We start from the raw sequence: 27120 nt of genomic DNA, 5'->3' as shown, positions 1-27120 counted from the left end.
CCATTTTCAATCTATAATATAAAATATATCCAATATATATTTGGTATTAGTTAACAAGCCTATACAAGTTGAGCCAAACCGAACATTGGTTGTCATGAAAAAACTGAGCCAAACAAACCAAGCACGAACTATTTCATTTACCAAAAAGATATATTTTTCAGCATTGAAAATAATAGAGTTTGGACCATAAACTTACTAAGTCAAGCTCAAACTGGCTTATTTACAAAATCTATAATTGTTTCAAACTTGTAAGCAACAGGATTTGAACTCCAAACGTATTGCTTGCAAGCCAAACACTACAACCATTTCCACTCTATAATATAAAATATACACAATATATTTTTATTATTAGTTAACAGGCTTATATGAGTCGAGCCGAGCACAGCCAAACATTGATTGTTCATGCTTGAACTTGTCGAGCTTATTTCATGAGTTCGAACAAGCTCTTGACAAGCTGAACATGAGCCTAACCACGGCTCATCTCTTTTCCCAAACCTAATAACAGTTTTTTTATGCTTTCACCCAGATTAAAACCATCAAAGACCCTCCAAGTGGCGTAGGGATGGCAGTGGGGCTCCACCCTCGCCTCGCCCCGTTTGGACCGGAGATGAAGGGCATGAAACGGGGATGAAGGTTAAAATCTATCCCCGTGCGGGGATGGAGGCGGGGATGGACTTACACTTTTCCCCGCCCCATCCCCGTCCCAATCCCCGCCCCACCCCGTCCCGTCCCCAATCCTTTAAGGGATGACTATAGATTAAGAGGAAACGGGGCCCCGCCTCGCCCCCGTTTGGAGCGTGGATGGAGGACATGAAACGGGGATGAAGGTGGGGGTGGAGGTTAAAATCCATCCACGTCCGGGGATGGAGGCGGGGATGAAGGTTTGGATTTTGAAATGGGGCGGGGGTGAAGACCTTGTCCCCCACCTCCGCCCCGGTCCAGTGCCATCCCTAAAGTAGCGAGAAAGGAGCAGTAGCTTTCAAATGAAGCAGACGCTCAAATGAAGCAGACGCTCAAATGAATCAAAACCCACGTTTCCACGCTAACGGCATAAACACTTGACAAATTGCACCAAGCAACGATCCTCATGCCCTTTCAAGAAAGACTAAGGGTGTGTGTGGATATTCTGGAGGAGAATTCTCATAGAAAGAATTCTCAATTCAAATAAATGTCAAGAAAATTAATCCCCGGTTCTCTAAATTTTCATTGTTTGGATGACTGGTGTGCTTTATGTTTTACCGTGAAAATCCTCTCATTAACAAGACGAGAGAGAGAGAGAGAGACCACTATTTTCCTGAAAAGATCAGGTGCAATATGTTTGCACAAATATTTGTGCATTAAGTGCCTGATCCACCCTCCATCTCGGGGACAGGGCCTGTCAGGTGTGGGGCTCAAGACTTAATGGAGAGCAACCTGGTGCTTAATGCACAATTTTTTTTTCAAGGCAAGCTGGGGTTAGTCCGACCCTTACCAGTTACACTATACCATTGGGTTTTGAACCTGCAACCTCCCAACACAAGGTGATGTGCACTAACTGCTCCTACCACCTACCACAGAGCCCTGTTGGTTAATGTACAATTTTTGTGCAATCATATTGCACCCGATCCAGACTCACTATTTTCAGACAGAAAAGACGGGCTTAATCCGAACTACAGAGAGAGAGAGACGAAAAGAGAGAGAGAGAGAGAGAGTTGAGTCCTCTCCAGAGAAGAAATTTGAGGGCTCCTCGATATCACAGCTGAGGGCAAGAATTAGAGTTCCCATCTAGGGAGGTGGGAACCCTAAACGGTGAATTTAAATGAATTAGAATTCTTTTTCCTAAAGCTGAAACTGGATACAAACACAAGAATCTGACGCAGCAATGGACCAATAGGAAAGTGAACTCTCTTTCCTGAGAAATCACTGAATCCAATGGCACACTAAATAAAAACAAAACCCAGTCCAAAAAGTTGGATTAAAGTTTTTCTTTTGGCATCACGAGTTAGGGAGACATTTCGAGGAAATGGACCACATCACCATCAGGCAAACTCCCTTAATTGTGGCCTTTTAGCATGAAGGTATTGGAGGGATGTAATAATCATGAACACCCTTTTGGACTGGGGGGGGGGGGGGGATCTAGGCATAGCCCACAGCAAAACAAAGCCTTTAAAAACACACACAAAAAAAACAAAACGAAAAACCAAAAACCCATGACCTGAAACAAGAGTTTCCCTAACCAAAGATTCCATAACAGTCAGCCAAGAATCCAGGCCAACCACTGAACTAAGTCAGAACTCATAACGGAGCTCAACGAGACCTCAGTTCATGATGCATATTCTTGATCATCAAGAGTGAACCCACAATCTAAAACTGCTCAATTTAAACATCCAATTAATTTTTTCTGAGAAGAAAAACATTTCCATTAATAGCAGCAATAGTGAACATGGCCCTCAGATCGGAGAGAGACCAACCGAAAGGGAGATCAACGGAGATATTTTTTTTTTAAAGGCAAGCTGGGGTTGGGCAGACCCCCACCAGTTACACAACATACCATTGGGTTTTGAACTTGCAACGTCCCAACACATGGTGACGTGCACTAACAGCTCTACCAAACAAGCAGAGCCCCCGTTGGTGAGATCAAAAGAGAATTACATCTGAACGGGTTCAGGGGGAGGTCCCCGTTGCTCAGTCAGCAAAAAAACCCAGGCCCCAAGGCCTGGTCAATTAAGCTGAAGGGAGGCACCCGGGCATAGCGATAACCAGTCCATAGAGGGAAAACCTAAATCCCCCACTACCATAATCATGACCCCGGACAGGATCTGCTTAAGCACAACCTCAGGCTGGTAGGAAGATCCCTTAAACGTCCACTTATGTTTTATAAAATTGACAAAGGATGCTTCTCACCTCTACGGTAAAAAGGCATATAGTTCCTGCCATGATTTCTCACTTGAAAACCCTAAATAATCACAACAATTATGAATATTAATACTTTGCAACTCTCTCTCTCTCTCTCTCTCTCTCTCTCTCTCTCTCTCTCTCTCTCTCTCTCTCTCTCAATGTCGAAAATAATTTACAGCAATGAAAAAAGACACCATATTTATACAAGAGAGAGCGCGAAGTGAATGTGGGAGGGTGATGCGAGTGGACAGTTGAAGGCAATTGTTCTGTACTGCAGTTTGGAGACTTGCCTGAGACTTCATTCCTCCACCAGAACAGGAAAAAACAACCAGTTGATACACAGAATGTTTGAACTTTAGAATTCAAATTCTCCACTTGCCTACAAGAAGTTAAATTGAACAAGATAAAGCCTCTGGACAGAATGATGACGCTCAGAACAAACAAGCAGCAAAATGGATTTACAAAAGAAACAAAGCATCCAGATTTGTTGTGACTCGATTTAGCCTACGATACTGAGATCAATGGTTTTCTGACTTATAGGGGAAACTTACTGCTCACCATTTGCTGCAGTACTTACAGTTATATGTGGAACAGCATAAACCAACTAACTTTATTATATAGTCTCTGGTTTTTTAAAAGTTCTGAAACTAACCTTGCTGAAAAGGATGTCTTTGTTGTTGTGATGCATTATACCACCCTTGAGCATGCATTTCCATCTGTTTTTGGTTCGTGTCACCTACATATGTAATGCAAACCATCTTTAGGGCCAAAACACCAAGTTATACAGGTGATGCAAAAGAGGGAAAAGAGCATTTATCAAATTTGAGGATGCAACTGAACTAGTCATCCAGAAGACTTTATCAAAGAAACAAGATCAAGTCCAAGCAGAGGGTAACATTCCCCAGCATTTGTTACCAACTACATCAAATTCGTGGCCACTATCAAGCACAAATAAGGCAACAATCCTCACAACTTGCTACCAATTAAATCAAATTCAGGACCACACATAGTCCAAATCCAGTAATCCTCTTTTGCAATTTGGCATTTCAAAAATACCTTTTCAAACTGAGAAAGAACTAAATGATGCATGTCATGATTCTCCGGTCCCTGCTCAAATTCATCATTGTCATCATCATCATCTTCATTTAAAGGTGGTTCATCATCATCATCATCAACATCAACATCACCAACTTCAGTTCCACTTGGGCCAGGTACAGGGATATTGTGGATGGCATGCAAATCTACACGAAGAAACATTGCAGGGTGAGCCTGCAAAAGAGCTAGCCATATATTCGAGGATACACAAACTTTTTGTTTGAATTTACCATGGTCTGATGGTGTATTGTAGTCTTCATTGACAAACCCCTTCACCAAAATGGAAGCGGAACAGCTTAACAAGGTGCAAGTAAGAATGACCAATATCAACAAACAATATCTTTGGAATGGTACTTACAGCTTCGTAATCATCATGAGGTCCATCTTGCTGTGGAATAGTGACACTTCTCCTTCCATCTTGAATTATTGTCATCCCTGGTTTAGCAATTCCTTTATGCATATCAGCCAATGAAGCTGCTGCACCTTCACTACCCTGAAAAGTCAAGTGTCTAAGAAATAATTACGCTTTGCAATGGAAATCAAGTATACAAAAAAAAACAATAATCAGAAGAGCTACAGCTGCCACATGGATACACCACTATTTTATGAAGCAACTAATGTCGAGTAAAAACTGAAGAGGGAATGTGGACGCACATTCACAAGAAAGGAATCATAACCGACATCGCCAGCTCCATCTTGTTGAGGAATGTACCCAGCAGGATGAATCTGTGGAGCATAATTTTCTCGTTTTCGCTTGCCACCATTTATCACGAAGAAGTCCTTCACATAAGAACACATAAAATCAAGGCCTTATGACCATCATTGACATGTCCTTTAGAACAAAGAAAGGAATTTATTGCTAAACTACCCAACATGCCAGGAAACACTGGCTTTTCTTAACATAATTGTGTACCATAGAATAACCACAAGTTACAAACTTCAATAGGAAATAGGTTTTATAGGCAAAGGGAGGCTCAGTTGCACCCTTTACTACACAGATTTCCACATATTCAAACATCTCAAATCTCCCAATAAGCTCTCGCAAGAATGATTTTAGCTCTTCTTGCAGCTTGTTTCACATATTTCAAGTACCATTTTATTTGGCTGATGTGTAACAAGTCAATCCCTCTTGACAAGGAGTACATTACAGTGTGCATTGTTGCATCATTATCTGGGCTGCAGAATACAGGGCCAAACCTGAAGGACTTTCTTGAGAAAATAGCTTATGCTTCAAAGTTTTTGTTCTATTACACTCATTCAATACCCTCCTCATGTGCTACAGGGCAAAAACGACCAATCAATTCCACGTATATGGGCTAATATAAAAGACATGATGATAGTATAATAGTACTCACATATATTACAACAAAAAAAGGTCATGCATTTTATGCAATTTTAACAGTTAAATAATAATATCCATCCAATGGAGAAGACAGTTTTGAAGTGAACAGCATGGTCTAATCAGTTTCATCTACCAAAGCATTACTGATGTTCTAAATAAAATAAATAACATGAGATGGCGCAAAATGTATAGCAAATTGAATTGCACGAAACCACCACCATCACAAGTTATCAACAGAATTATTGTGACTTGAGTGCTTAATTAAATGAGCAATCTTATTGGCATATGTAAAAAAAAATAGCACCACGAAGAATAGCAATAACCACCTTTGTCATGGTTGGATGGGAGATCCTATGCTCCTCCTCCTGCCCGGCAACATAAGCTATGGAAACATGTAATTATCATAAAACCATTACTCATTCTAGCAATCAAACATTCTAAAACTATGATACAAATTACCATTTACAAAGTTAAAAAAAAATCATATTTAGTAACTCATGTGCCAGACTTACCAACGTTAACATCAACGCTGGGAGGTCGTTGACTCATCCAAGGAGAAGGTGGCTGCTGCAAGAAGGAAGGTGAAAGGGTAAAACTTATAACCAGGGCTACAACATACGATAACAATCAAAGTTACTAATCAATCTTAAACAACCTAATGTTTCCATAACACCTTCAAAACCAAATCAACATTGCTCATGCATTTTCTGAAAAACTTTAAAGCACAACAGCTCAAGTACACCTAATGATTAATCTTTAATGCTAAATGTGAAAAGAAAATGTCTTTCTGGCATATATGCAATAAAAGGAAAACTCTAATGGAACTTTTCAATTCAAAATCAAAAGTGGAAGCTCCTGATACACTCTCACATTCCAATGCCTATCTTCATTTATGGCTCCCCCTTCCAAATTCAGGAACCATGTTCTAGACTAAGAAAACTTTACAGTATGTGCAAGGTCCAGTTTGCCAGATGTTTCAAATGAAAAAAATGCAATCTTGACCTAACAAAGAGAATGATAAACTTTAGCATATGAGGTTACCATGTATGGGCTAGGCTTTCCACTATTCACATCACCATTTTTCCTAGGGTCATGTGCAGGAACAAAATCACTAGGGCTTGCAGGAAGATACTGGTACATTATTGGCTCGATGTTTCCAGGTAGTGGAGTTCTCATTGGAGTCTGCAAAGGGGTCTGCAGGAGAAACAATTAAAGTCAAAAAAATAGAAGTATTATGCAAGAGGAATACAAAGAATTTATGATGCATCAAATTAGTTATTGGAGTGCATAAGAACTTTCTTTATTTCCTTTTTTTGGAAATACTAGCAAAAGATATTTTATTATCAGCTTTCCAAAGAACGAGGGATAAAGAGTAGTCATCCAAGAAGCAATAGCAAAAATATTCCACCTAACTAGGAAAAATCTGAATCACATGCAAATGCATTCCTGAATCGTGCAGACCAGACATGTTTAATGAAAGAACTATATTTCATACATTCTTATGAGTTGTAAGCCACATGTAACAAAAAGGGCTTTTTTACTTCATTATTATTATTATAACACACACACACACACAAGCGCGGATGCACACACAACCATATGTCAACGTCAACAACAATCAATATCATTTGAAAAACCGGTGACTCATACTCAGCTGGTGCTGGGTTTTGCTATCTTCTATTTTAATATACCATATTATATAAATGTAAAAAATGTGTTCACAATGACAAATATCTATGATATGATAATATGACATAAGCAAAAATTAGTAACATTTAATCACATCTAAGCATCCAAAAATATGACAATAAGTAGATTCATCATTTCTGTGTGCAACCGTAGAATATCAAGAATCATAATCAATTTATTATTATATTCAAAGTATTCAATTCAACGATTAACTGTCATAAACAGAATTCAGCTGTGAAATTGTGATATTGATAAAGTGATTGAGATTTCTAATGTAAAAATGATATTAAAAATCTGTAATGGTAAATAATAGTCATTAGAATAGCTAGAATACTATATCTAAATGAAAATTGACATGAGAATAGGCTCAGGCTCACACACAAATAAGAAAAGTAAGACCCCATTCTATCATCATATTTCCTATATTTCATATTACTAATGAGTAAATAGAAGTTAAAACATTTGAGAGGAAAGTAGATACATGCAAACTGGGTCAACCAACTAGGTTTTAAGAGGGATGAGTTGGTTGACTCATTTAAGCCACTAAGTTAACCGGCCGGGCTTTTAAAATATGATGCTCACCATGACTTTATACCTCAAATACTCTCACAAATTCAAATTTGATATTGTAGATTGATCAACAACCATCAACTATCATGGGGATTTTAGTAATTATATAAAGAAAATCAACTATCTATTAAGAGATAATGTTATTGGGTCTAGGTTGGGACACCGATCAAAACCCAGATCCAATACACCCGGCATGATACCCTACCTGATATGACACCCTGATTCCCTCTTGGGCTAGGACTCTGTTGTGCTGAGCTGCTTATTTTGCTGAATTTTCTTGTTAGGCTTTTCTTATTGTGTTGGGTCTCTTTGTAACTCTTGTAAAATTTGTATACTACACAAACACATGTAATGTTTTCTATATATCGGAATCAATAGTCTCACATTCCCTCATTGGGAATCATGGAATAGAAGGAGCAGCAGCCCCAGCCTCAGCCCCAATGTCTTCTCTTCTTCTTTGCCTATATTCTGGATCGTCTAGTGGTACCTATTCCATTATGGTATCAGAGCATCTTTTCCTATATCAACTTCAACTCTCAAGAAGTATTTCAACTGACCAACATCCTTCATTTTGAAACGTTTATTCAGCACTTTTATTTCATAAATGTGTTTATCTGAGCTTCCTCTAATAATGATGCCATCCACGTATATTAACAAAACAGTCATATATCCCTTACCTTTGTTGATGAACAAGGAATGATCAAGGGAAGATCTACAGAACATGTTTATGTATTTCCAAAGAAAAACTCTCGAACCAAGAACGTCATACATGGTCCTCTTAAGTTTACACATGTATTCAACTGGATCATTTTCAGTGTATCATTGTGGTTGTTCCATATAAACCTCCTCTTTCAAGACTTCATGTAAGAAAGCATTCTTAACATCGAATTGGTTTAACGTCCAGCCATAATCCACTAATAGAGACAAGATGGTACTAATTGTCTTTATTTTAAGGTTGAATGTCTCGTCATAATCCATTGCATATTATTGCGTGAAACTCTTTGCAACAAGTCAAGCCTTATACATTTCAATGGTCTCATTTGGTTTATATTTAATCTTATAAACCCACTTAGATCCTGTCCCATTCTTGTTTAGAGGCCTTTGAACAATTTCACATGTTTGACATTCATGCAATGCTTTCACTTCATCATTCATAGCTTCAACCCACTTCTTATTTCCGATAGCTTGAGAGAAATAAACTGATTCTTGTTTTTCTATTTGCATAAGGAAAGCCTGATGATTTGCGCTAAAATTTTTATAACTTACCCATCTCTCAAGAGGATGCCTAACCTTGTTTGATCTTCTGAACTCGGGCTGCATTATGATTTCATCACACGGGCTGATGGTGTCTTCATGATTGACCATATTTTCAGATTCTTGTTCCACTTCATTATTAGTTGTCTTTTGTACCTCAGCTTCAAATCTAGTTGTCCTTATACATCTTCTAGTGTATACTATGAGAACGCCTCAGGAATAGGTTTTCCTAAACAAGATACAGACAAGAGAGAGAATGAAAGAAAAGGAGATTTCCCAATAGACGTCACCCATTGTGTGTGGCATGATTATGTATTTATATTATAATTTAGAAAGTACAATAATACCCTTCACTTAATTGGGTATTTATAATATACACATTACATCACGATTCTCATGGATCTGGTTCAGATCCGAACCAACCAACATCATACTCTTGACAAGCTCCCTCAAACTGAACATGGTGGAGAACCATGGACAGTTTGGATTTTAAATTTCAGTAACCATTTACTGAAAGTGCCTCAATGAATAAATCTACACTTGGTCTTCTCTGCGAATAAGCATAGGATGAATCTCCTTGAATTCAACTTTTTCTTTGACGAAATGGTGGTCTATCTCCAAATGTTTCATTTTTCATGTTGAACTGGTTTAGTGGAAATAGATATTGCGCTGTGGTTGTCACAATATACTAGAAAACTGGAGATGGACTGGTGCAAGCTACATAAAATATGTTTAATCCAAGTAACTTCAGTAGTCACAGCTGCCATGGCCCTATACTCTGCCTCGATGCTAGACCGTGCAACTGTTTTCTGCTTTCTGATTTCCCAGGAGACCAGATGAGAACATAAATAAACACCATAAGCTGTGACTGATCTCCTTGTAGTTAGATCATGAGCTCAATCAGCATCAAAGTATACAATCCCCTTGAAGGAATGATGGGTTCGGTCTCATGTAAAAAATTCCATCACAAAGAGTGCCTTTTCTATACTGCAGGATTCGCTTCACTGCTTCCATATGCTTTGTTTGAGGCCTATGCATGTCCTAAGATACCTCATTAACAGTAAAAACTAAATCAAGTGTAATGAAGGTCAAATACTAAAGAGATCCAACTATGCTCCAGTATTTTTTGAGATCTTCCAAATAGGTATCATATATTGAGTCTGCACTAAAATGTATGTGAACAACCATTGGGCTATCCATGGGCTTGCATTGTAATATTCCATTCCGCTGTAGAATATCACAGGCATACTTTTGTTGCGAAAGAATAAGGCGATAGAGTTGTTGATCCACCTGCACTTCAATAAAGAATCGAAGAGGACCTACGTCTTTCATATGAAACGCCTTGTGCAATCTCAAGAATCTTCCCTGTGCTATTTCCCATAATGATGATGTCATCGACATAAACCAAGATAATAGTGATGTCCGACTGTACTTTTAGAACGAATAAAAAGTAGTCACAATGACTTCTTTCAAATCTAAGAGTTTTCACAACAGTACTGAAAATATCAACCCATGCCCAAGAAGCCTGCTTAAGATCGTAAATGGATTTTTGTAATCTCAGTACAGACGTGTTTGGGTCTCCTTTTGAACACTCAGGTGAATGCTCTATATACACTTCTTTACACAAATCCTTGTGTAGAAATATATTTTTAACATCTAACTGGAATTATCTTCAACCATATAATACAACCAATGATAAAACAATTCGAATTGTTTTCATTCCGACCACAGGGTTAAATGTTTCATCAAAGTCCAAGTCATGCTCTCGTTTATACCCCTTTGCCACAAGTCTAGCTTTGAAACGCTCAATATTGTCATCTGACCAACAACATTATTATTTGGTAGCCTGGGAACCACTTCCCAAATATGACATTCATGGAGTGCAGCAGTTTCATCGTTCATAGCCTCTTGCCAACGAGAATCGAGGCTTGCTTCAGTAAAAGACGGGCTCTTGAATATATTCAAGAGTTGCAGCATATGTGTAAAAATCTAGTGAAAAGGATTAATAGCTTAACCATCTAGATCGTGGATTCCTAACTCGAGTACTCATACGAGTGAGCATTTGCTGAAGATCCTAAATTTGAACCATCATACATTGAAGTTGTACTGTTGTAGTCACATGATTAGGAGTTTCCATTGGCTAATGTTTTGTTGATCCAAAACAGAAGAAAATACAACACCTTGTAATTGTACCGTGATGGCATCGATGAGCTATTGTGTTGGTCTCCTTCTAGCATAGACCTGATCAAAGAAAGAAAATTGATTTGCCTTTGCTGCATGAGAATCCGGATCAGCAATCATGCTAAGCGAAGATGAGACATCAACATCACGAATTTCTGCACTCATTACCATATGTGAGGAAGGCCAAAAAGAATGCAACAGGTCAAAATTAGATAATTTTTGTTGGCTGCCACATATATTCTCATCGAAAGCAACATGTCGTGAAATGATAACTTTGTTAGCAGCATGATCAAAACCGCGATAGCCCATAAATTCATCATCATACCCAATGAATTGGAACATTGTGGCCCCGGGAGATAGTTTATTTCTCAGAGACTTGATATAAATAAAGCATTGACAACCATAGGCTTTTAGCCTTGTGTAATCCAAAAGCACACCATACAGCATAAAATGGGTTGACCCTCCTCTAAGAGTGGACAAGGGCATTCTATTTATTAAGTGAATTGTTGTGTGAAAAATGTTCGTAGGCCCTCATTTAAATTTGCATCATACATCATTGTTAGGGTTGCTTTGACAACATGTCGATGTTTGCATTCAGTGAATCTGTTTTGTTGAGAAGTTCTAGAACAACTCAACTCACTCTGAATACCATTATCATGTAAAAAATGTGTGAATTCATTTAACATGTATTCACCACCACCATCACTTCGCAGGGTAAGGATTATTTTTTAGAATTGAATTTTCACGCATGATTTGAATTGACAAAATATGAGAAACACTTGATCTTTTGATTTTAAGAAGAATATCCAAGTAAAACGACTATAATCATTCACAAAAATCAAATAATATTTGGATTTTGATAAGGACACAATAAGGGAAGACATAATAAATGAGTTCGAAAAAATGTTGTTAAAAACATGCCTAAGGCGCAAAAATCATGTCTCGCCTTGAGGCGAGGCCCTTTGTGCCTTGAGGTGCATGTCTGAAACGTAAATGACCTGACGCGTATGCCTCATACGCTATGAGGCGTACACCTCAGGGCGAGGCACGCCTCATATATATCGGGTCAAATGGGGATCAAAGCCCCCATTTGACCCAAATTTGGAGATAAATATAGGGAGGCCACGATTAGGGTCGGGTCTCCCTCTCTTTTTCCCCTAATCTCTCTCGTCTCTCACTCTCCCTGCTCTCTCGTCTCTCTCTCTCCCTACTCTCTCGTCGCTCTCTCTCTTCCTCCCTCTGCCAAAAGGAAGAAGAAGAACCCGTTGCCTTAGTGCATTTCTCTCTCTCTGCATGTTTTTTTTATAGTCTCTCTGCATGTCCCTTTTTATTTTCTTGCTGATTGGTTTCTTAGACCAACAATAGGTGTCGGAGTTTTATATTTTTGTTGTTAAAAGTTGTCTGATTCAAAACGATTTAGGAATTATTGGATTCCCTAAATCAATTTGAAAATCAATTCAGGGTTTGAGACAATATTGAACCTGCCTGAATCCAATTGTATATAGAACCTATCTGAATCCAATTTTTTTGCATTTGATTCAATGATTTAAGCATGAATATGAATCCAATCTATATGTGATATTACCCGATCTGCTGATCTGGTAAAAAAAATCAAAATGTGCTCTTATATCATCAGATTTGATCTGAATTAGTTCTGACCTAAAATACTGGTCTGAAACCCATCTGAATTCAAATACGAACCAACTAAGTGAATATCTGAATGCCTAATTGGATCTTACTTAAATGATCTAAATATGGAAATAATATGCCAGACTTGGATTAGATATTACATTAATGTTACTTTTACATGTTAATCTCATATTTTTCGGTATTTATTTGAGATTTTTTATTTCTTATTGGTCGTTGCTTAATAAATAAAGCATTTATTTTATTTATTTATATTTTTTGATATTTTTTAAGTTTTCAAAAAAAAATTTAAGGCTTATGCCTTACGCCTCGCCTAAGTTTTTAGTGGAGCGCTTCGCTATGCATCAATGTTTTTCACAACATTTGTTCAAAAAGAAATGAAGCCCTTTTATTAGATCTTGAAAAATAAAGTTCATGACTCTTACAAACTCAACAACTAACACAAGGGGAGACACTTCGGCCTTTAACATCAATAAGACCTTTATTACACAAACTATCAAAGAAGTTGAAATTGCAATGTCCTAAACTACGATGTCAGATATTGGCATCCTGGCCAACAACAGACTTTGATGAAGAAAATAAGGAAAAAAGAGTAGTCGACGAGGTCGGGGCTTCATCACGCAGGTACAAATTTCCGCATCTCCTTCCCTCAACGAGCATTTGATTCATGTGAATGTCCATAACAAAAACAGAAGATGGAGAAAAGGCGACACAGAAATTAGTGTCTTGACATAACTAAGAAATTGAAATTAAATTTTTCGGAAGATTAGAACAAGAAAAATATTTGACAAAGGAAGGGGACTTCTACTAGTAGAAACACTAGTAGTGCCCAGCTTTCCATGATAAGGTTTAGAACAAGTGAGTTTACCTGAATCTCCCGTAACATGATTTGTGGCCACAGAGTCTAAGAACCAGCCTTGATGAGACCATAATAGATGTAACATGCCAGAATGCACAATGCACGAAAATAAGGATGTATAGGCAACGTGGGTGGTCTAAATGTAGGGACATATTGCCAATAACAATTAGAGGCGATATGACCCTTCTTTTCACACATTTGACATAATATTTGAATTATTTTAGGGTGTGTGTAAGATACCTACACCTCGACCACCACCACCAAAATTTCGTCCACACCCCCTGCCTCTTCCTCTAGGCACAAAGGATCCAGTATATCTTTGAGCAGCAACCAACACTTCATGATTAACTTCATTCTTTTGAGGTCTTGCTGACAAACCGAACATGGCATCATGCTCCAGCAACATAGTGCACAAATGATCAAAAGGTGGGCATGGTGTCATGCTTGTATACACGATGATAAACATATTATATTTTGTCCCCAGTCCTCGAATAGTTTTTGTGCATATATCCTCATCAGACAAGGGAAAACCAATGGCTACCAGCTGATCAACAATAACCTTTATCTTGGAAAGATAATCAGCAACGGAGGAATCAACGCTCTTTAAATCTGCAAAATTTGGCGTTCAATTGATATACCTTTGGAATAGAGATCTCTTCATACATGTGATGCAAGGCATCCCACAATTCCTTTGCGAAAATGCCAGAGAGGATATGCAACAAAGTTTCACGCGAAAGAGTGGTCATGATGAATGCAACCGTTGTTTGATCATCTTTCTGCCAAGCAATAAAATCAAGATTGCGAATTTGGAATTTCATTGCCTTTTTTGAACTTAAAGTTGTTTAAGAAACAAATTCCAAAGGTACAGGGATCGACCCGTCAAGGTGTCCCATCAAATCATAGTTGCAAAAGAAATGAATGATTTGCTTTTTCCAGGTAGTAAAATTTGTAGAATTGAGTTTTTCGACGACAAGAAGCATTAAGCTCAGCCATTATAATAACGAAAAACAGAAAACAGAAGAACGGAAATCACGGGAATGGGAAGAAATAAAGAAAAGCCAAAACAAGATAAGACAGACTGCAAAACGAAAAATAAGTACTAGAGAGGGATGAAATATCAGAAGAATGATAACGCCCCTTTTTTTGAAAGGGCAGGCAGGGACACATCTGTCAAAACAACAATGTCAGTTCTCTTTTTTTTTAAGAATAGGAATATATATATATATATGAGAATATATATATATAGGTAAACGCAAATCAGATCTCAATATGGTCTGATTTGATGCTGAAATAGGAATGTAAAAATGGTAAGAATATAATCCAAGGTGAAGATTTTTCGATCAGATCTTTAGAGAAAAATAATAGATCTAAACGATTGTGGTAAAGAAAAGGTGGATCTGATCTGATTTTGATCAGATCTGCAAGAAAAGTGACAGATCTCGGTGATTGGCGAGAAAAGAAATTAGATTTGATGCTATTCTGATCAGATCTGAAAGGAAAAGTTAAGGATCTGGTGAATTCGCACCAGATTTGACACAGAGAGGGTAATGAAATGAAGGAGGGGCAGATCTGATTCAGAAAATCATATCTTATTTAGAAAATAGGGAAACAAGAGATCTAGATGTGAGAAGAAATTGTGCAGCCAAGATCTTACGAGACCTACCTTTTTGAAGGCTCTAATACCATGTGAGAACGCCTTGGGAATAGGTTTTCCTGAACAAGCAACAGATAAGAGAGAAAGAGAATGAAAGAAAAAGGGATTCCCCAATGGAGACGTCACCCATTATGGGTTGCATAATTCTATATTTATATTATAATGCAATAAGTACAATAATACCCCTCACTTAGTTGGGTATTTATAATATACACATTACATCACGATTCTCATGGATCCGGTCCAGATCTGATCCAACCAACACCATACTCTTAACATATACATGTCCTTTATATCTCCCATTTATAGCTGCATTTTCTTCAGAGAAGGTAGGAACACCCTTTTTGTGCCTGAGACTTTCTGGAACTGCTCGTGATATAGGACTTATTTTATTCTAAAAACAATTCTTCACTTAGTCATGACTAGTAATACTCAACGTTCCCTTCTTTGTTTTCTGGAACTCTTCTTCAGTGGAATCATACTCAAAGGAACTTTCATCAGATACTACACTTTTGAAAATGGGAATCCATCTAATTTTTAATATCATAGCACTTGTACCCTTTATAGTTATCAGCATAGATGAGTATAGCCTGTTGTTTACGATTGGACCAAGAAACTAGATTACCTTCAACAAATTTACAAACATAAGCTCTGGGTCCAAATTTGTTTCTCTGGGACTTATCTATATGGCCCATAGGCTCGTAGAGAATCATAGTTAGGATGCTTCCTAAATAGTGCATAATATAGAGACTTGTAATTTAAAATCTTCATAGGCAACATATTTATAATGTGCATAGCTGAATGAAAAGTTTATGTCCAAAGATATAAGAGAGTTTTTTCGGCATGCAACATTGCTAGGGCACTTTTAACAATATGACGATGCTTTCTCTCAACCAATCCATTTTGTTGAGGGGTGCAAGGGCAAGATATTATCCTATTGATTCCATTGTTTTTAAGATAAGTAATAAATTCCTTCAAAAAGTACTCGCCTCCACCATCACATTGAAAATTTAAAGGACACAGAGAATTGATTTTTAACTAACATATGGAATTTAGTGAATATATTGAATACTTCATGTTTATGTTTCATAAAATATATCCATGCATAACGAGAAAGTTATCAATAAAGGAAACATGATAATGACTACCGGAAGAGGTACTGGGTGTTGGTCCTCATACATCATAGTACATGAATTCAAAAGATTTAGAAGCTCTTTCATTCAAGGAATTAAAAGGAAGAACAATGACTTTGCAATTTGACTTGGACAAATAACACTAGCAAACTCACATTCTAAACTAGACTCGAGAACGAGTTTATTAGAGACCAATCTTTCAATGAAACCACGATTACAATGAGCAAGACGATTGTGCCAGACAATGGCTTTATTTAACTCATAAGTGCTAAACAAAACGGGTGGACTAGTCTTCGAAACATGGCCAGCTGATTTGGATGCAAGATCTTCTTTGAAGATGTACATCTTTCCAGATCTTTTGCCTTCAGCGAATATCTTTTTCGTATGAAGGTCCTTGACACAAACAAAAGACGAAGTAAATTCCATACATGAATTGGTATTATCCATAAGTTTAAAAAAAATAAGATTTTTCTTGATGTTGAGAACAAAAAAGACATTGAAAAAATTTAAAGAGGTAGAATAGACGCATTTCCAGTGTGTGATGGGGTGACGAGTCTCATCTCCAGTAACAATACTATATCTACCATAATAAGGAACCAAAGTTGAGAACTTACCCTCGTCACTTGTAATGTGGTTGGCAGCTCTGGAATCAAGATACCAGAATCCTTGTTCATTCTACTTTAAATCATGGTTGCCAGTTGAGGAAGCGGGAGCGGGAAGCGATACGGGAAGCGGGAGCAGGAAGCGAGGCACTTTCAAAATTTTAGGAAGCGGGGAAGCGTGGGACGACTTAGGAGCGATTCGGGAAGTGTCTCGGAAGCGTCTCGGAAGCGACATAGGAAGCGTCTCGGAAGCGAGGGGGAAGCGAAAAAAATAAAAATAAAAAATACAAAATACAAAAAAATTGAAAAAAACAGGGGAAGCAAGGGGGAAGCGAGGGGGAAGTGAGGGGGAAGCGCGCTTCCCATTAAAGGGAAGCGCGTCCCCCATTAAAGGGAAACGCGTCCCCCATTAAAGGGAAGCGCGCTTCCCAAAAAAGGGGGACGCGCTTCCCAAAAAAGGGGGACGCTTCCCCCCCACGCTTCGGAAGCGCGACGTTCCGCGCTTCCCCTTTTAGCTAGGCGCTTCCGGTAACCCTGCTTTAAATTGAGTTTAGCAAGGGCGGCAAGTAACAATAGCTTATCTGTTGGAACTTGACCTTCTTCACTACTTTGTGCACTTCTCTGACCTCTAGATTGGAGCTTGCCTTGATTAATGTTTTCCCCCTTGATTATATTTGGGATCATCCTTAAATCAACAATTTGCTTTGACATGGTCTGGCTTCTTGCATATGAAGCAAGCAGAAATGGGGTATCTTCCTTGAACAACAGTGTTAGGAGCAACATCATGTGTGGGCAGTATACCTCAGACTCCCTGATTGCGTCCATGACTATGTCCCTTGCCCCCTCTAAAGTATCCACCACTTCCACGTCCTCATGAAACATTAGAGACAAAGACTTCCTAAGTTTCACTAGAGGAATCGACATTAGCACAAAGAGTTATCTCAGTGTAATAATTTGGCTCTTAGATTATCAAATATAGAAAGCGAAGTCTGAATACTGCAGGGTGGTGGAGAGGACATGATATTCAAGACCAAGACCACTCAGAGCCTGTTGAAACATATCCTTATCTTATACTTCATGGCAAACAATAGCAAGATGGTCAATGATACTGATCTTATCCAGATACTCCATGATTGACAATGACCCCTCCTTTAAATTCTGAAAGTTTCTCTTCAAAAACATTATTCTGGATTCCAAATTTTGGGAGTATGTCTAGACCCGTCTAATCTAGAGTTGTTATGCAGTGCAATCATCAGGTACTATAATAAGAACCTCCTGCAACAAAGTGGATATAATATATGCAACCAATGTCTGATCTTGCTTGATCCATGAAATAAAATTTGGATTTCTAACAGGAACTGAAAAAATCACAACCCATGTGTATCTTTATCCTCTTTGAAAATATACTCTGGTGGAGAGACAATTGACCCATCAAGGTGTCAAGAGAGATCTTGACTCCTAACTAAATGAGTTATTTGCCTCTTCCAAGTTAGGAAATTGAAATTATTTAGTTTTTTAGACAAATTTGAGTAAAAAGGTAGAAGATAGAGACAATTGTGAGTTTGCATCCATGAGTAAGAAAAATAAGAACAATAGAGATAATGGAAAAAGATAGAATATTCATACTATCATGGCAAAAAAGAAAAATAAGAACAATAGAGATAATAGGAAAAGGTAGAATTCAGACTATCATGGCAAAAATTGCCAACTTTTTTTTCAAGGTCAGAATATCACAGTAGGCACGTAGCAAAATTGATTTGATGTTTCTAACCAAAAAAAATTTGAGAACCTTTAAAGTAGGTGATGTGATACCTTTAAAGTAGGTGATGTGATATATGAAACTCAAAGGAACCTGCAAATCTAAGTATGCAAAAAGAAACTGAAATTGATGTCAAACAGGAGCTCAGAAAATCGATATCAGATTCCTTTAGACAAAAAAATTTATAGCAGCAATCAAAATAGATTGGGAATAGTTATAATGAGGAATTTTTAAGAAAAGAAGAAAAGCCCATCGTAAACAACAGGCTTTTCCTATTGTGTTGAGTCTCTATGCAACTCTTATCTTGTAAAGTTTGTATTCTACACAAGCACATGTAATGTTTTCTATATATTGGAATCAATCGACACCCGTTACCTTATTGGGAATCATGGAATAGGAGCAGCAGCCTCAGCCCCAACCGCAACCCCAGCCCCAGCCCCAGCCCCAGCCCCAGCCCCAGCCCCAACCCCAGCCCCAACCCCAACCCCAACCCCAACCCCAACCCCAACCCCAACCCCAACGTCTTCTCTTCTTTTTTGCCTATATTTTGGATCACCTAGTGGTACCTATTCTATTACTATCATGGGCATTTTAGAAATTAAATAAAGAAAACACACAATATAAAACATTGCATAAATGATAAATTCGTTCACCATTCATTGAAAATGCACAATGACTAATGACTAATAATGTCTTCTTCATAAAAAATGCTCATGGCTGGTGACAATTAATGCATCAAATATATCAAATTCGAACTCGTGAGGGCAAATGAGCATATGTGCTTGTAGTTAATGCCGCTAACATCCACAAGGAAATGTATCATCATGCTCTAGCTGTACCCATGTTACGCCACATACTTGGATCTGCATCCACGTGATATAGTTTTCCGGGGCAGGATGGAGAATGTGAATCCACAAATACCATGCCATATATGATAAGAAGAGAATTTCTTTTAAACAAGAAAACAAAATTCATTTTTTTTATTAACAAACAGAGAACAGGACTAACATAGCAAAGTGAGTCTGGATGAGCCATCACAGTCCCTGTTACAAAATAAGAGCGAAGCCAGTTGACAATTTGACAATCACAAGCCAAAGGGTCTCTTACAACCTAAAACCAAAAACTCCATACTACTTTTTCAACACACAATCATGCACGCATGCACATGTACATAAGCATTTCTTCCTACATATGCAAATGCTTGAATCCACCCAAACATGATGAAAAAAAGTTAATATAGATAAGCACTCACTGGTGGAAAAAGCATCTCTGCTGTAGGAGTTTCGTACTCTTCGGTTCCTTCATATGGTACATTAAGATCATGAACAGGAGTTATAGGACCAGTCGCTCTAGCAGCTGCCGCCACATCGGTTGTAGCATGTATAACCCCACATTGCATCATTTTCAATTCCCAACGCTGAATTTTTTTAACAAAAAATCAATCAAGAACGGAAAAGGTCGACATTGCATGAATATATACAACTGCGGAGAAAACCAAAGAAAATCACAAACCCCACATTCCTGAAACACAAAAAGAAGGGGAAATACAGAAGCCCAGAAACGTTTAACAGAAAGGTAAACGGATCTTGGTCATTATAAAAAATTTCCACATATAGTTCTCCAAATTCTGAAACAACAGGTAGGAAACCAATCATAACAACAAGCACCATCCACCGCTCCGAACCAAACTTAACCCAATTCACAACAAAAAGCAAAGTAAGAACCAGAGTGTATTTTAGCAGAATAAGCACAAACAATAAAACGGATTCAACGTCTTAGATTCAAATAGCAGAAAAAAAATTAAGAATCAAGATCTCGGTTTCAAAACAAACCCAAAAAAGATAAATAAAAGAAATCACCGACGGCTTACTCAAAAAAAAAACATTTAATCCAAGTGGAAGAAGCCCTAAAACAACCCAAAAGTAGAGAATCCAACAGCACTTCACTCTATTCTCTATAATAAATCACACGGAGTCATCGAATCCAAGATCTCAAAAATCCCAGAGAAAAACACAAACAAAGCCACTACTACCGCCTGCAAATCGCTGAGGGCGCTCTCGCCTGCGGCCGAGCTGAGGAACTCATCACGCATCTTGCTCACGACGTCCTCGACAACATGGAGATATACCGATGCCGTAGACGCCGACGACGTCATTTTTCCGGTCTCCGGCCACCTGCCGGTAACGATCAGGATCCTTCTAGGAAACGGCAATCGGGAAAAATTCCGGCGACGATGGATAATCGAAACCCTCTTCCCAAAAAGGACGATCCAACAAAACAGAATTAGGGTTTCAGAGAGAGATTAAGAGATCTCTAGGGAGCAATGTCAGGGAAGGAGAGAGAGAGAGAGGACGGAAGGAGAAGAGCTATAGAGAGGGGAATATAAATAGGTTTGCATCCGCGTGGTGTCGTGCCACGTGGCAACGTCAGAGCGAGTTTCCTTTCCCCCTCGTTCGACTCAGTTCCCGTCGCTCAATTTATACCGAAACGAATCCCGTTGGGAGCTATCATACCCGTACCTAGCCATCCGACCGACAGTTAACCTCAGCCTACATTTCGACTGAAAGTGTGGATCTTCTTTAGCCGTCGGTCGGTTGGACGCTTGGGATGTAATATGATGGATGACATCATATGTCGTATGACGGGAATCCGCCTTCACGGTTCGACTGTTTTTTTCAGAAAGGGGCAAGCTCATAGAGTTTTATGCTGCCAAAGTGGACCATACCATTGTCTAGCATTATTAGCCGTGGACTCAAAGTTGACTCATACTATAAGAAAAAGTGTTCTTAGTGGCGCTAATTTACTTAGCACCAATAAAAAAAAAAGGTTATATTGGCACAATGTACTTCTTTTGTACCGTCATATTTTTTATCTTTTTATTTATGATGTATATATCTTTTTGATACTCTTGAGTGCCCCCACAAGACCTTATAGCTTAAGAACCTTGTTTATTTGAACCTTCTCTTCTCATCTTAATGTATTTTGCTTTCAAGTATCTATAAAGAACCTTTTTGCATCCTTGTCTCCTTGCTCTCTTTGTAATTGTGCATATGCGTACTTTTGTTTTTACTCGAGCGCGTGTGTTGTACATTGCTTGTGCGCTAAAAATGTTTGCTATCAGTGTTTGCGATTACCCAAAGCTACGTCACGGGGGCCTTCGCTTCTAAGCCCATGACAAGTTGGTACTAGAGCCTTGTCGACATTGGGATTGACAATGGCGTCGAAGAAGAATGTCATGACTCATTCAAGCAGTATGTTTCTTTTGAAGAATATTTTATGGCCAATGATCGGGTGTCAATCATCTCGCGTGATGTTGTCAAGCTTACTGGAACAATGACCAACATAGATAAGTTAGTTAATAGGACTTGTATTACTTTTAAGGATCTCAATGCAGAGATCAAGACAGCGGTAGAGGGAGTGAAAGACTCTATAGAAAGTCTTGCCACTAAACTTAGTTATTCGATGGAGGATTTTGCCACCAGATTCGATGATTTGTTGAGTCAGTTCAACATCATGGCTACTGAATTGGATCTTGTCTGACGAAAGAATGATCAGTTATAGCGGCAGTTGAGGACTGCTCCAGCTGGCACCGCTGCGACATACGCAGATAGGCCATGTTACAAGCTACCTGAGCTTGCAAAACATAAAGGCATGCAGAACTCGAAGGATCTCGAGAACTTTATCTACAAAATGAATCAGTTTTTGAAAGTTGCAAGAATAGATGAAGACGCAGATAGACTGTGGACCACAACAATGTACTTTGCAGATGGAGTGACTCTTTGGTCGAGACATCGCTTGGGTAATGTTCGACGTAGATTGGTTGCTATAGTATCATAGGAGGACCTCCAAAAAGAATTGTGAGACTACTTTTTGCTTAAAAATCAAGAGAAAATGGCTCGCAAAAGGTTGCTAACACTGAAACGGACAACATCAGTGCAAGACTATGTCAAGGCATTCTCTTCGATAATGATGGAAGTCGAGAGAATGGATGATTAGGATCAGTTGTTTTATTTCACTAACAGTTTGCAAGGGTGGGCAAACACTGAACTCATTCGACATGACCCTGCAACGCTAGGTGAGGTGCTTGTGATTGCAGAAAAACTTGTCGAGCTTGACATAAACGATACGACATTTCAAGGCAGACAACAGGTAAATGACCACAGCAATAGAAAGGACAACCGAAGGAATGACCATGCACAGAATGTTGGTTGTGGGAACCAGCAGAATCATGGCCGACAGGATGGCAAAAATAACAATCAAAATCGGAATAACTTTCAAGGTGGCAACTATCGTCGCCCCGACTGTCGTATCTACCACGGTGATCATTGGCAAGATACATGTCCCAATATAAATTACGGTCAAGGGAATGGAGACAATTGTGTGCCTCGAGCTGTGAATGATGTTCATGGTGAGGAAAGTCATCAACCTGCATTGCGCCAACTGTTGGCGCAATGCAGATGATCAATGTAGTGAAGGTAACAGCTATTGCAGAACCAATCATATGCAAAGAACTTATATACTTGGAACTTGCGAACTTAAGATCAAGCACTCGCTTCCTTTGATTGCGGACTTGTTTGATCAGTTCGGAAAGACGCATGTCTTTTCTAAGGTGAACCTAAGATTTAGTTACTGGCAGGTCAGAGTTGCAGAAGAGAATGAGACAAAAACTACCTGAATAACGCGATATGGGGCATTCAAATTATTTGTCATGTCCTTTGGCTTAATGGACACACCCGCTACCTTCTCGACCCTGATGAATAATATTTTATACCTGCACCTTGATAAGTTTGTCATCGTGTATTTGTATGACATAGTAGTGTACAACGATTCTATTGAGCAGCATGTTCAACACCTTCAGATTGTGTTCTAGACTCTGAAGGACTATGAGCTATATCTCAAGCGGGAAAAGTGGCTATTTGGTTAAAAGAAAGTTCACTTTTTTGGCCATACTGTGGGGGGAGGCACTCTGAAGATGGACCACAAGAAAATTGAGGCTATTCAAGCATACGAACTGTCTTCTAAGGTTCCTAAATTACGATCATTCTTGGGTCTTGCAAATTATTATTAACGCTTCATCAAGGGATATTCGCAGATCGCTACTGCATTCACAGTTCTACTAAAGAAAGACAAACCATGGCTATGGTCTGATGCATGCCAGAAGGCTTTTGGTGGGTTGAAGCATGCCCTGACAGAGGAGCCAGTGCCAAAGTTGTTCGACTGTCGGCAACCATTTGAGGTGCAGACTGATGCGTCTAACTTTGCTATCGGAGGGGTGTTGCTTCAGGAAGGGCATCTCATTGCCTTTGAAAGCAGAAATTTGAACAACACTGAGGTTCGATACACTGTGCACGAGCGTGAGATGTTGGCGGTCGTGCACTGTCTCCGCACATGAAGACATTGTAATATCGCGTATTTTCATAATTAATCATTTTGTGAGTTTTCAAAAAAAATGGCTAAGTATAGAAGAAAAATCGATAAAATCTCAAATTTATGCAGATGCTTTTGAGTCTGGGTTTGGCCCATGTTTCATTGTCAAGGCCTAAACGAGCCACTTAAAGCGTGAGAAAATTTTTTATTATTGACCTTTAAATTTAAGCAAAATTTAAGTTATTTTTTGGCGAATTTTTGAAGAAAAAATGGAGTTATATATCGTTGGATGCATCTAAAAAGTTGTGAGCATAACGATATTTTATTTGACTTGATTCGGGCTACGGTTGGCCCAAAAATCATATTTTTTTCAAAAATTGAGTAGTTTTTCGGTTTGAATTCGGGTTTGGATCAAACCAGATCTGATAGATTTGATCCAAATTAACATGGATTTCGACTCTATCCAAGACCCATATTAATCTGGATTTGATACAGCTCAAGACCCATTTGGATTTTTAAGATGATTTTGGATCTTGGATCCAGATTCATATCTGAATACATGCCCAATGATTTTTCCAACTTTAAATTCATCAAAAACCTTTAAATTGGGGTTTATTAATGTTAAGAAGCCTCTTGAGTTAATTTGGTAATTTTTTAAAGCTTCCAAAAAATTATTTAATATTTAACATTAAATAATTAATTAATTTAATATAATTTCAACATTTTATTTTGAGGGTTGTTTAGGACTCTTAATAGAGCTCTTAAACACACCTAGAAACATCTAAGAAGCATGGAGTTTCAAATAAAATAAAACTTTGAAAAAGTCAAACTTAAGAGTTTCGAAATTTTTGGAAAACTCTAAGAGAAAATCTCTTCTCCAGTCCATCTAGAGCTTTTTAAATAGATCAAAAAAAAAAGAAAAGAAAGAGAAGGAAAAAGATAGGAAGAGAGAAAAGAAGAGGAAAAGAGAGAAAGAAGAAAAAGGTTTCCTTCTTCAATCATCCACCGTTTTCACCATCAAATCCATATTTATTTTCAATCTACGATAAAGATACAGGTTCTTCTCTTGTTTTGAATAAAAAAAAGAGCATAGATTTGTATTCCATGCAATGTTTTGGTAAAAATATATAAAGGAGTAAATCTGGATATTTACTCCGATGAGACTTTGATTTCTATTTTTTTCGAAGAATATTTATGGTGAAAATTTATATTTTTATACTTGATATTGTGGATCCCTAATTTGGGACAGATTGCCCATGCTTAGAGCATGTGCAACTCTGATTCAGAGTTAGGATAGGTAAAATCTTGAAACCGGATGCAAAAAAATAAGCATATGCATGTATCCATAAGAGTGAATGTGTTCATACATGCATTCCTAATTGAAAATATGCATAAACAACATTATTGGTTTATAAATCTATGCAAATCTGAACATGCTTATATTATTGAGTGTAAATATGCATATGAATGCATACTTGAAATATGAAATTGTGTATACATGCATAAATGAATGAAAATATGCCTATTCATGCATACATGAGATGTAAAAATTTGCTTATACATGCATCCTAAACTTGAGTATGCATATGCATGCATAATCAGAAATAAACGTATATGTTTTCACATGTTTAGATTTTTTTTATGTGTGTGTTGGCTCGGTTGGCAGCTCAGCCGAGTGGCGCTTGACTAAGCAACAACCAGCCCTGACAGGCCCAGCCAGGCGGTTGGGCAAGTGCTGACAGACCCTACCTGGCCCAGTCGATTAGCTGGTCAGGTGTTCTTTCTTAAAAAAAAAGATGTTATTCTTTTGGGTTGCGGTCTGGTCGATAGACCAACCGAGCTCGGCTCGGTTGACCAGACCTGGCAGCGCCTTGACAGGCTTGCAAGGCCCAGCTGAACCAGTTCAGTTGGCCTAGTTTGGCCTGCCAGGCCTGTCGAGCCGCAAGGGCCCAGCCGAGTGGGCTCGGTTGAGCAAGTGTTAAAAAAAAAAAGGTTTCAGCAGATATTCAAACAAAAATGTTTATGTTGGGCCTTAGCCGACCCATAGTCGGCTGAGCTTATGGGTCAGTCAGCCCCCAGCCGACTGGGTCACATGTTCTCAAAAAAAGAAAAAAATTTAATTATGTGTTGAGGATTTGAAATTTCAGTTTTCGCACGTATGAATGCTTTGACTATGTGCATGCAAGAAATTGATTTCGTATGCTTATGATTGATTACTTATGCGTGATCAACATTCAAATGCAATGCTATTTACATGTGTATCTTGTGGGTATGTGCAAATCTTGAGCTTTAGACTATGTGCATATGTATATTTGCATGAGTAGTCACGTGTTTTAAGTGAAGAGATTCATGAATGAAAGCATGCATTTGACATGAATACATGCATTAAATGAAATCATGCATTTTATTTAAATATGTCTATTGAATGAAAACATGTATTTAACCTGAATATGTGTAAACTCATGGGTATGCATATGAATATTATTGTTTCATACACATGTATAGACATGAGATTGATATGTTATTACATAGAATGATTGCATGAGTATTCATCTGTTTAGTTGAATTGATTCATGAATAGCAGCATGCATTGGTTTTCACGTATACTTGAATTGGTTCATGAATGGAAGTATGCATTGGGCATAACCATGTAAACACATGCATTTGAAAAGTGGATACATGCATTTGAATACTATTGTTTCATGCACATCTCTGAATTGACATTCATGGTTGTGCATTAAAAAGCATGTGATATGAAATTAATGCATTAGCATATTCTTAATGATTTTCGCATATGAATGCATGGGTGATCAAAGTGAATCATCATGGGTTGTGGTATGCCTTAAGATGGTGTGCTTGTTGCTTTACTTGTTTATATATTGCAAATATCATATTTGATATTATGGTTTTAATTGCACTATTATATTGTTGCCATGGGTGATAGATCGTGAAGAGTTTCGCATGCTAATTTGTGAGCTTATGTTTGCATGTTGATTTGCAAATTTATGGAATTGATATTAACAACAAGATAAGAAAGAAAAGAGTGTAATTAACGTTCTCTTGATGTTCCTTCTGCGAAAAGGTAATCTTG

The 27120-nt window shown here is 38.2% G+C and overlaps 1 protein-coding gene across 1 annotated transcript; it reads right to left on the bottom strand.

Moving 5' to 3' along the window:
- Positions 1 to 2802: 2802 nt before the first annotated feature.
- LOC149828227 (transcription initiation factor IIA large subunit-like) lies at positions 2803 to 20964 on the bottom strand. The gene is made up of 11 exons (XM_090016789.1): positions 20695 to 20964; positions 19915 to 20079; positions 6356 to 6508; positions 5827 to 5881; positions 5641 to 5696; positions 4627 to 4752; positions 4331 to 4465; positions 4203 to 4242; positions 3934 to 4118; positions 3530 to 3613; positions 2803 to 3256 (listed from the first exon to the last, which is right to left on the bottom strand). The coding sequence occupies exons 1-11, from the start codon at positions 20815 to 20817 to the stop codon at positions 3233 to 3235; spliced, it is 1146 nt and encodes a 381-aa protein (XP_089872915.1). The 5' UTR covers positions 20818 to 20964; the 3' UTR covers positions 2803 to 3232.
- Between the last annotated feature and the right edge of the window lie 6156 nt (positions 20965 to 27120).

Source organism: Nuphar pumila, chromosome 9 (assembly GCF_984573655.1).
Source record: "Nuphar pumila chromosome 9, dmNupPumi1.hap1.1, whole genome shotgun sequence".
Lineage (NCBI taxonomy): Eukaryota > Viridiplantae > Streptophyta > Magnoliopsida > Nymphaeales > Nymphaeaceae > Nuphar > Nuphar pumila.
Note: the sequence above shows the minus strand (reverse complement) of the source record. Positions and strands in the feature narration are given on the sequence as shown.

Bases quoted from the DNA above. Each gene is read 5' to 3' on its own strand.
- LOC149828227 (XM_090016789.1), bottom strand. From the start codon at position 20,817: ATGACGTCGTCGGCGTCTACGGCATCGGTATATCTCCATGTTGTCGAG. The intron at 4,119-4,202 runs GTAAATTCAAAC...TTCTTCGTGTAG, and splicing joins CAATACACCATCAGACCATG to ATTTGCATGCCATCCACAAT. The intron at 3,614-3,933 runs GTATTTTTGAAA...TTACATATGTAG, and splicing joins TTCTTTCTCAGTTTGAAAAG to GTGACACGAACCAAAAACAG.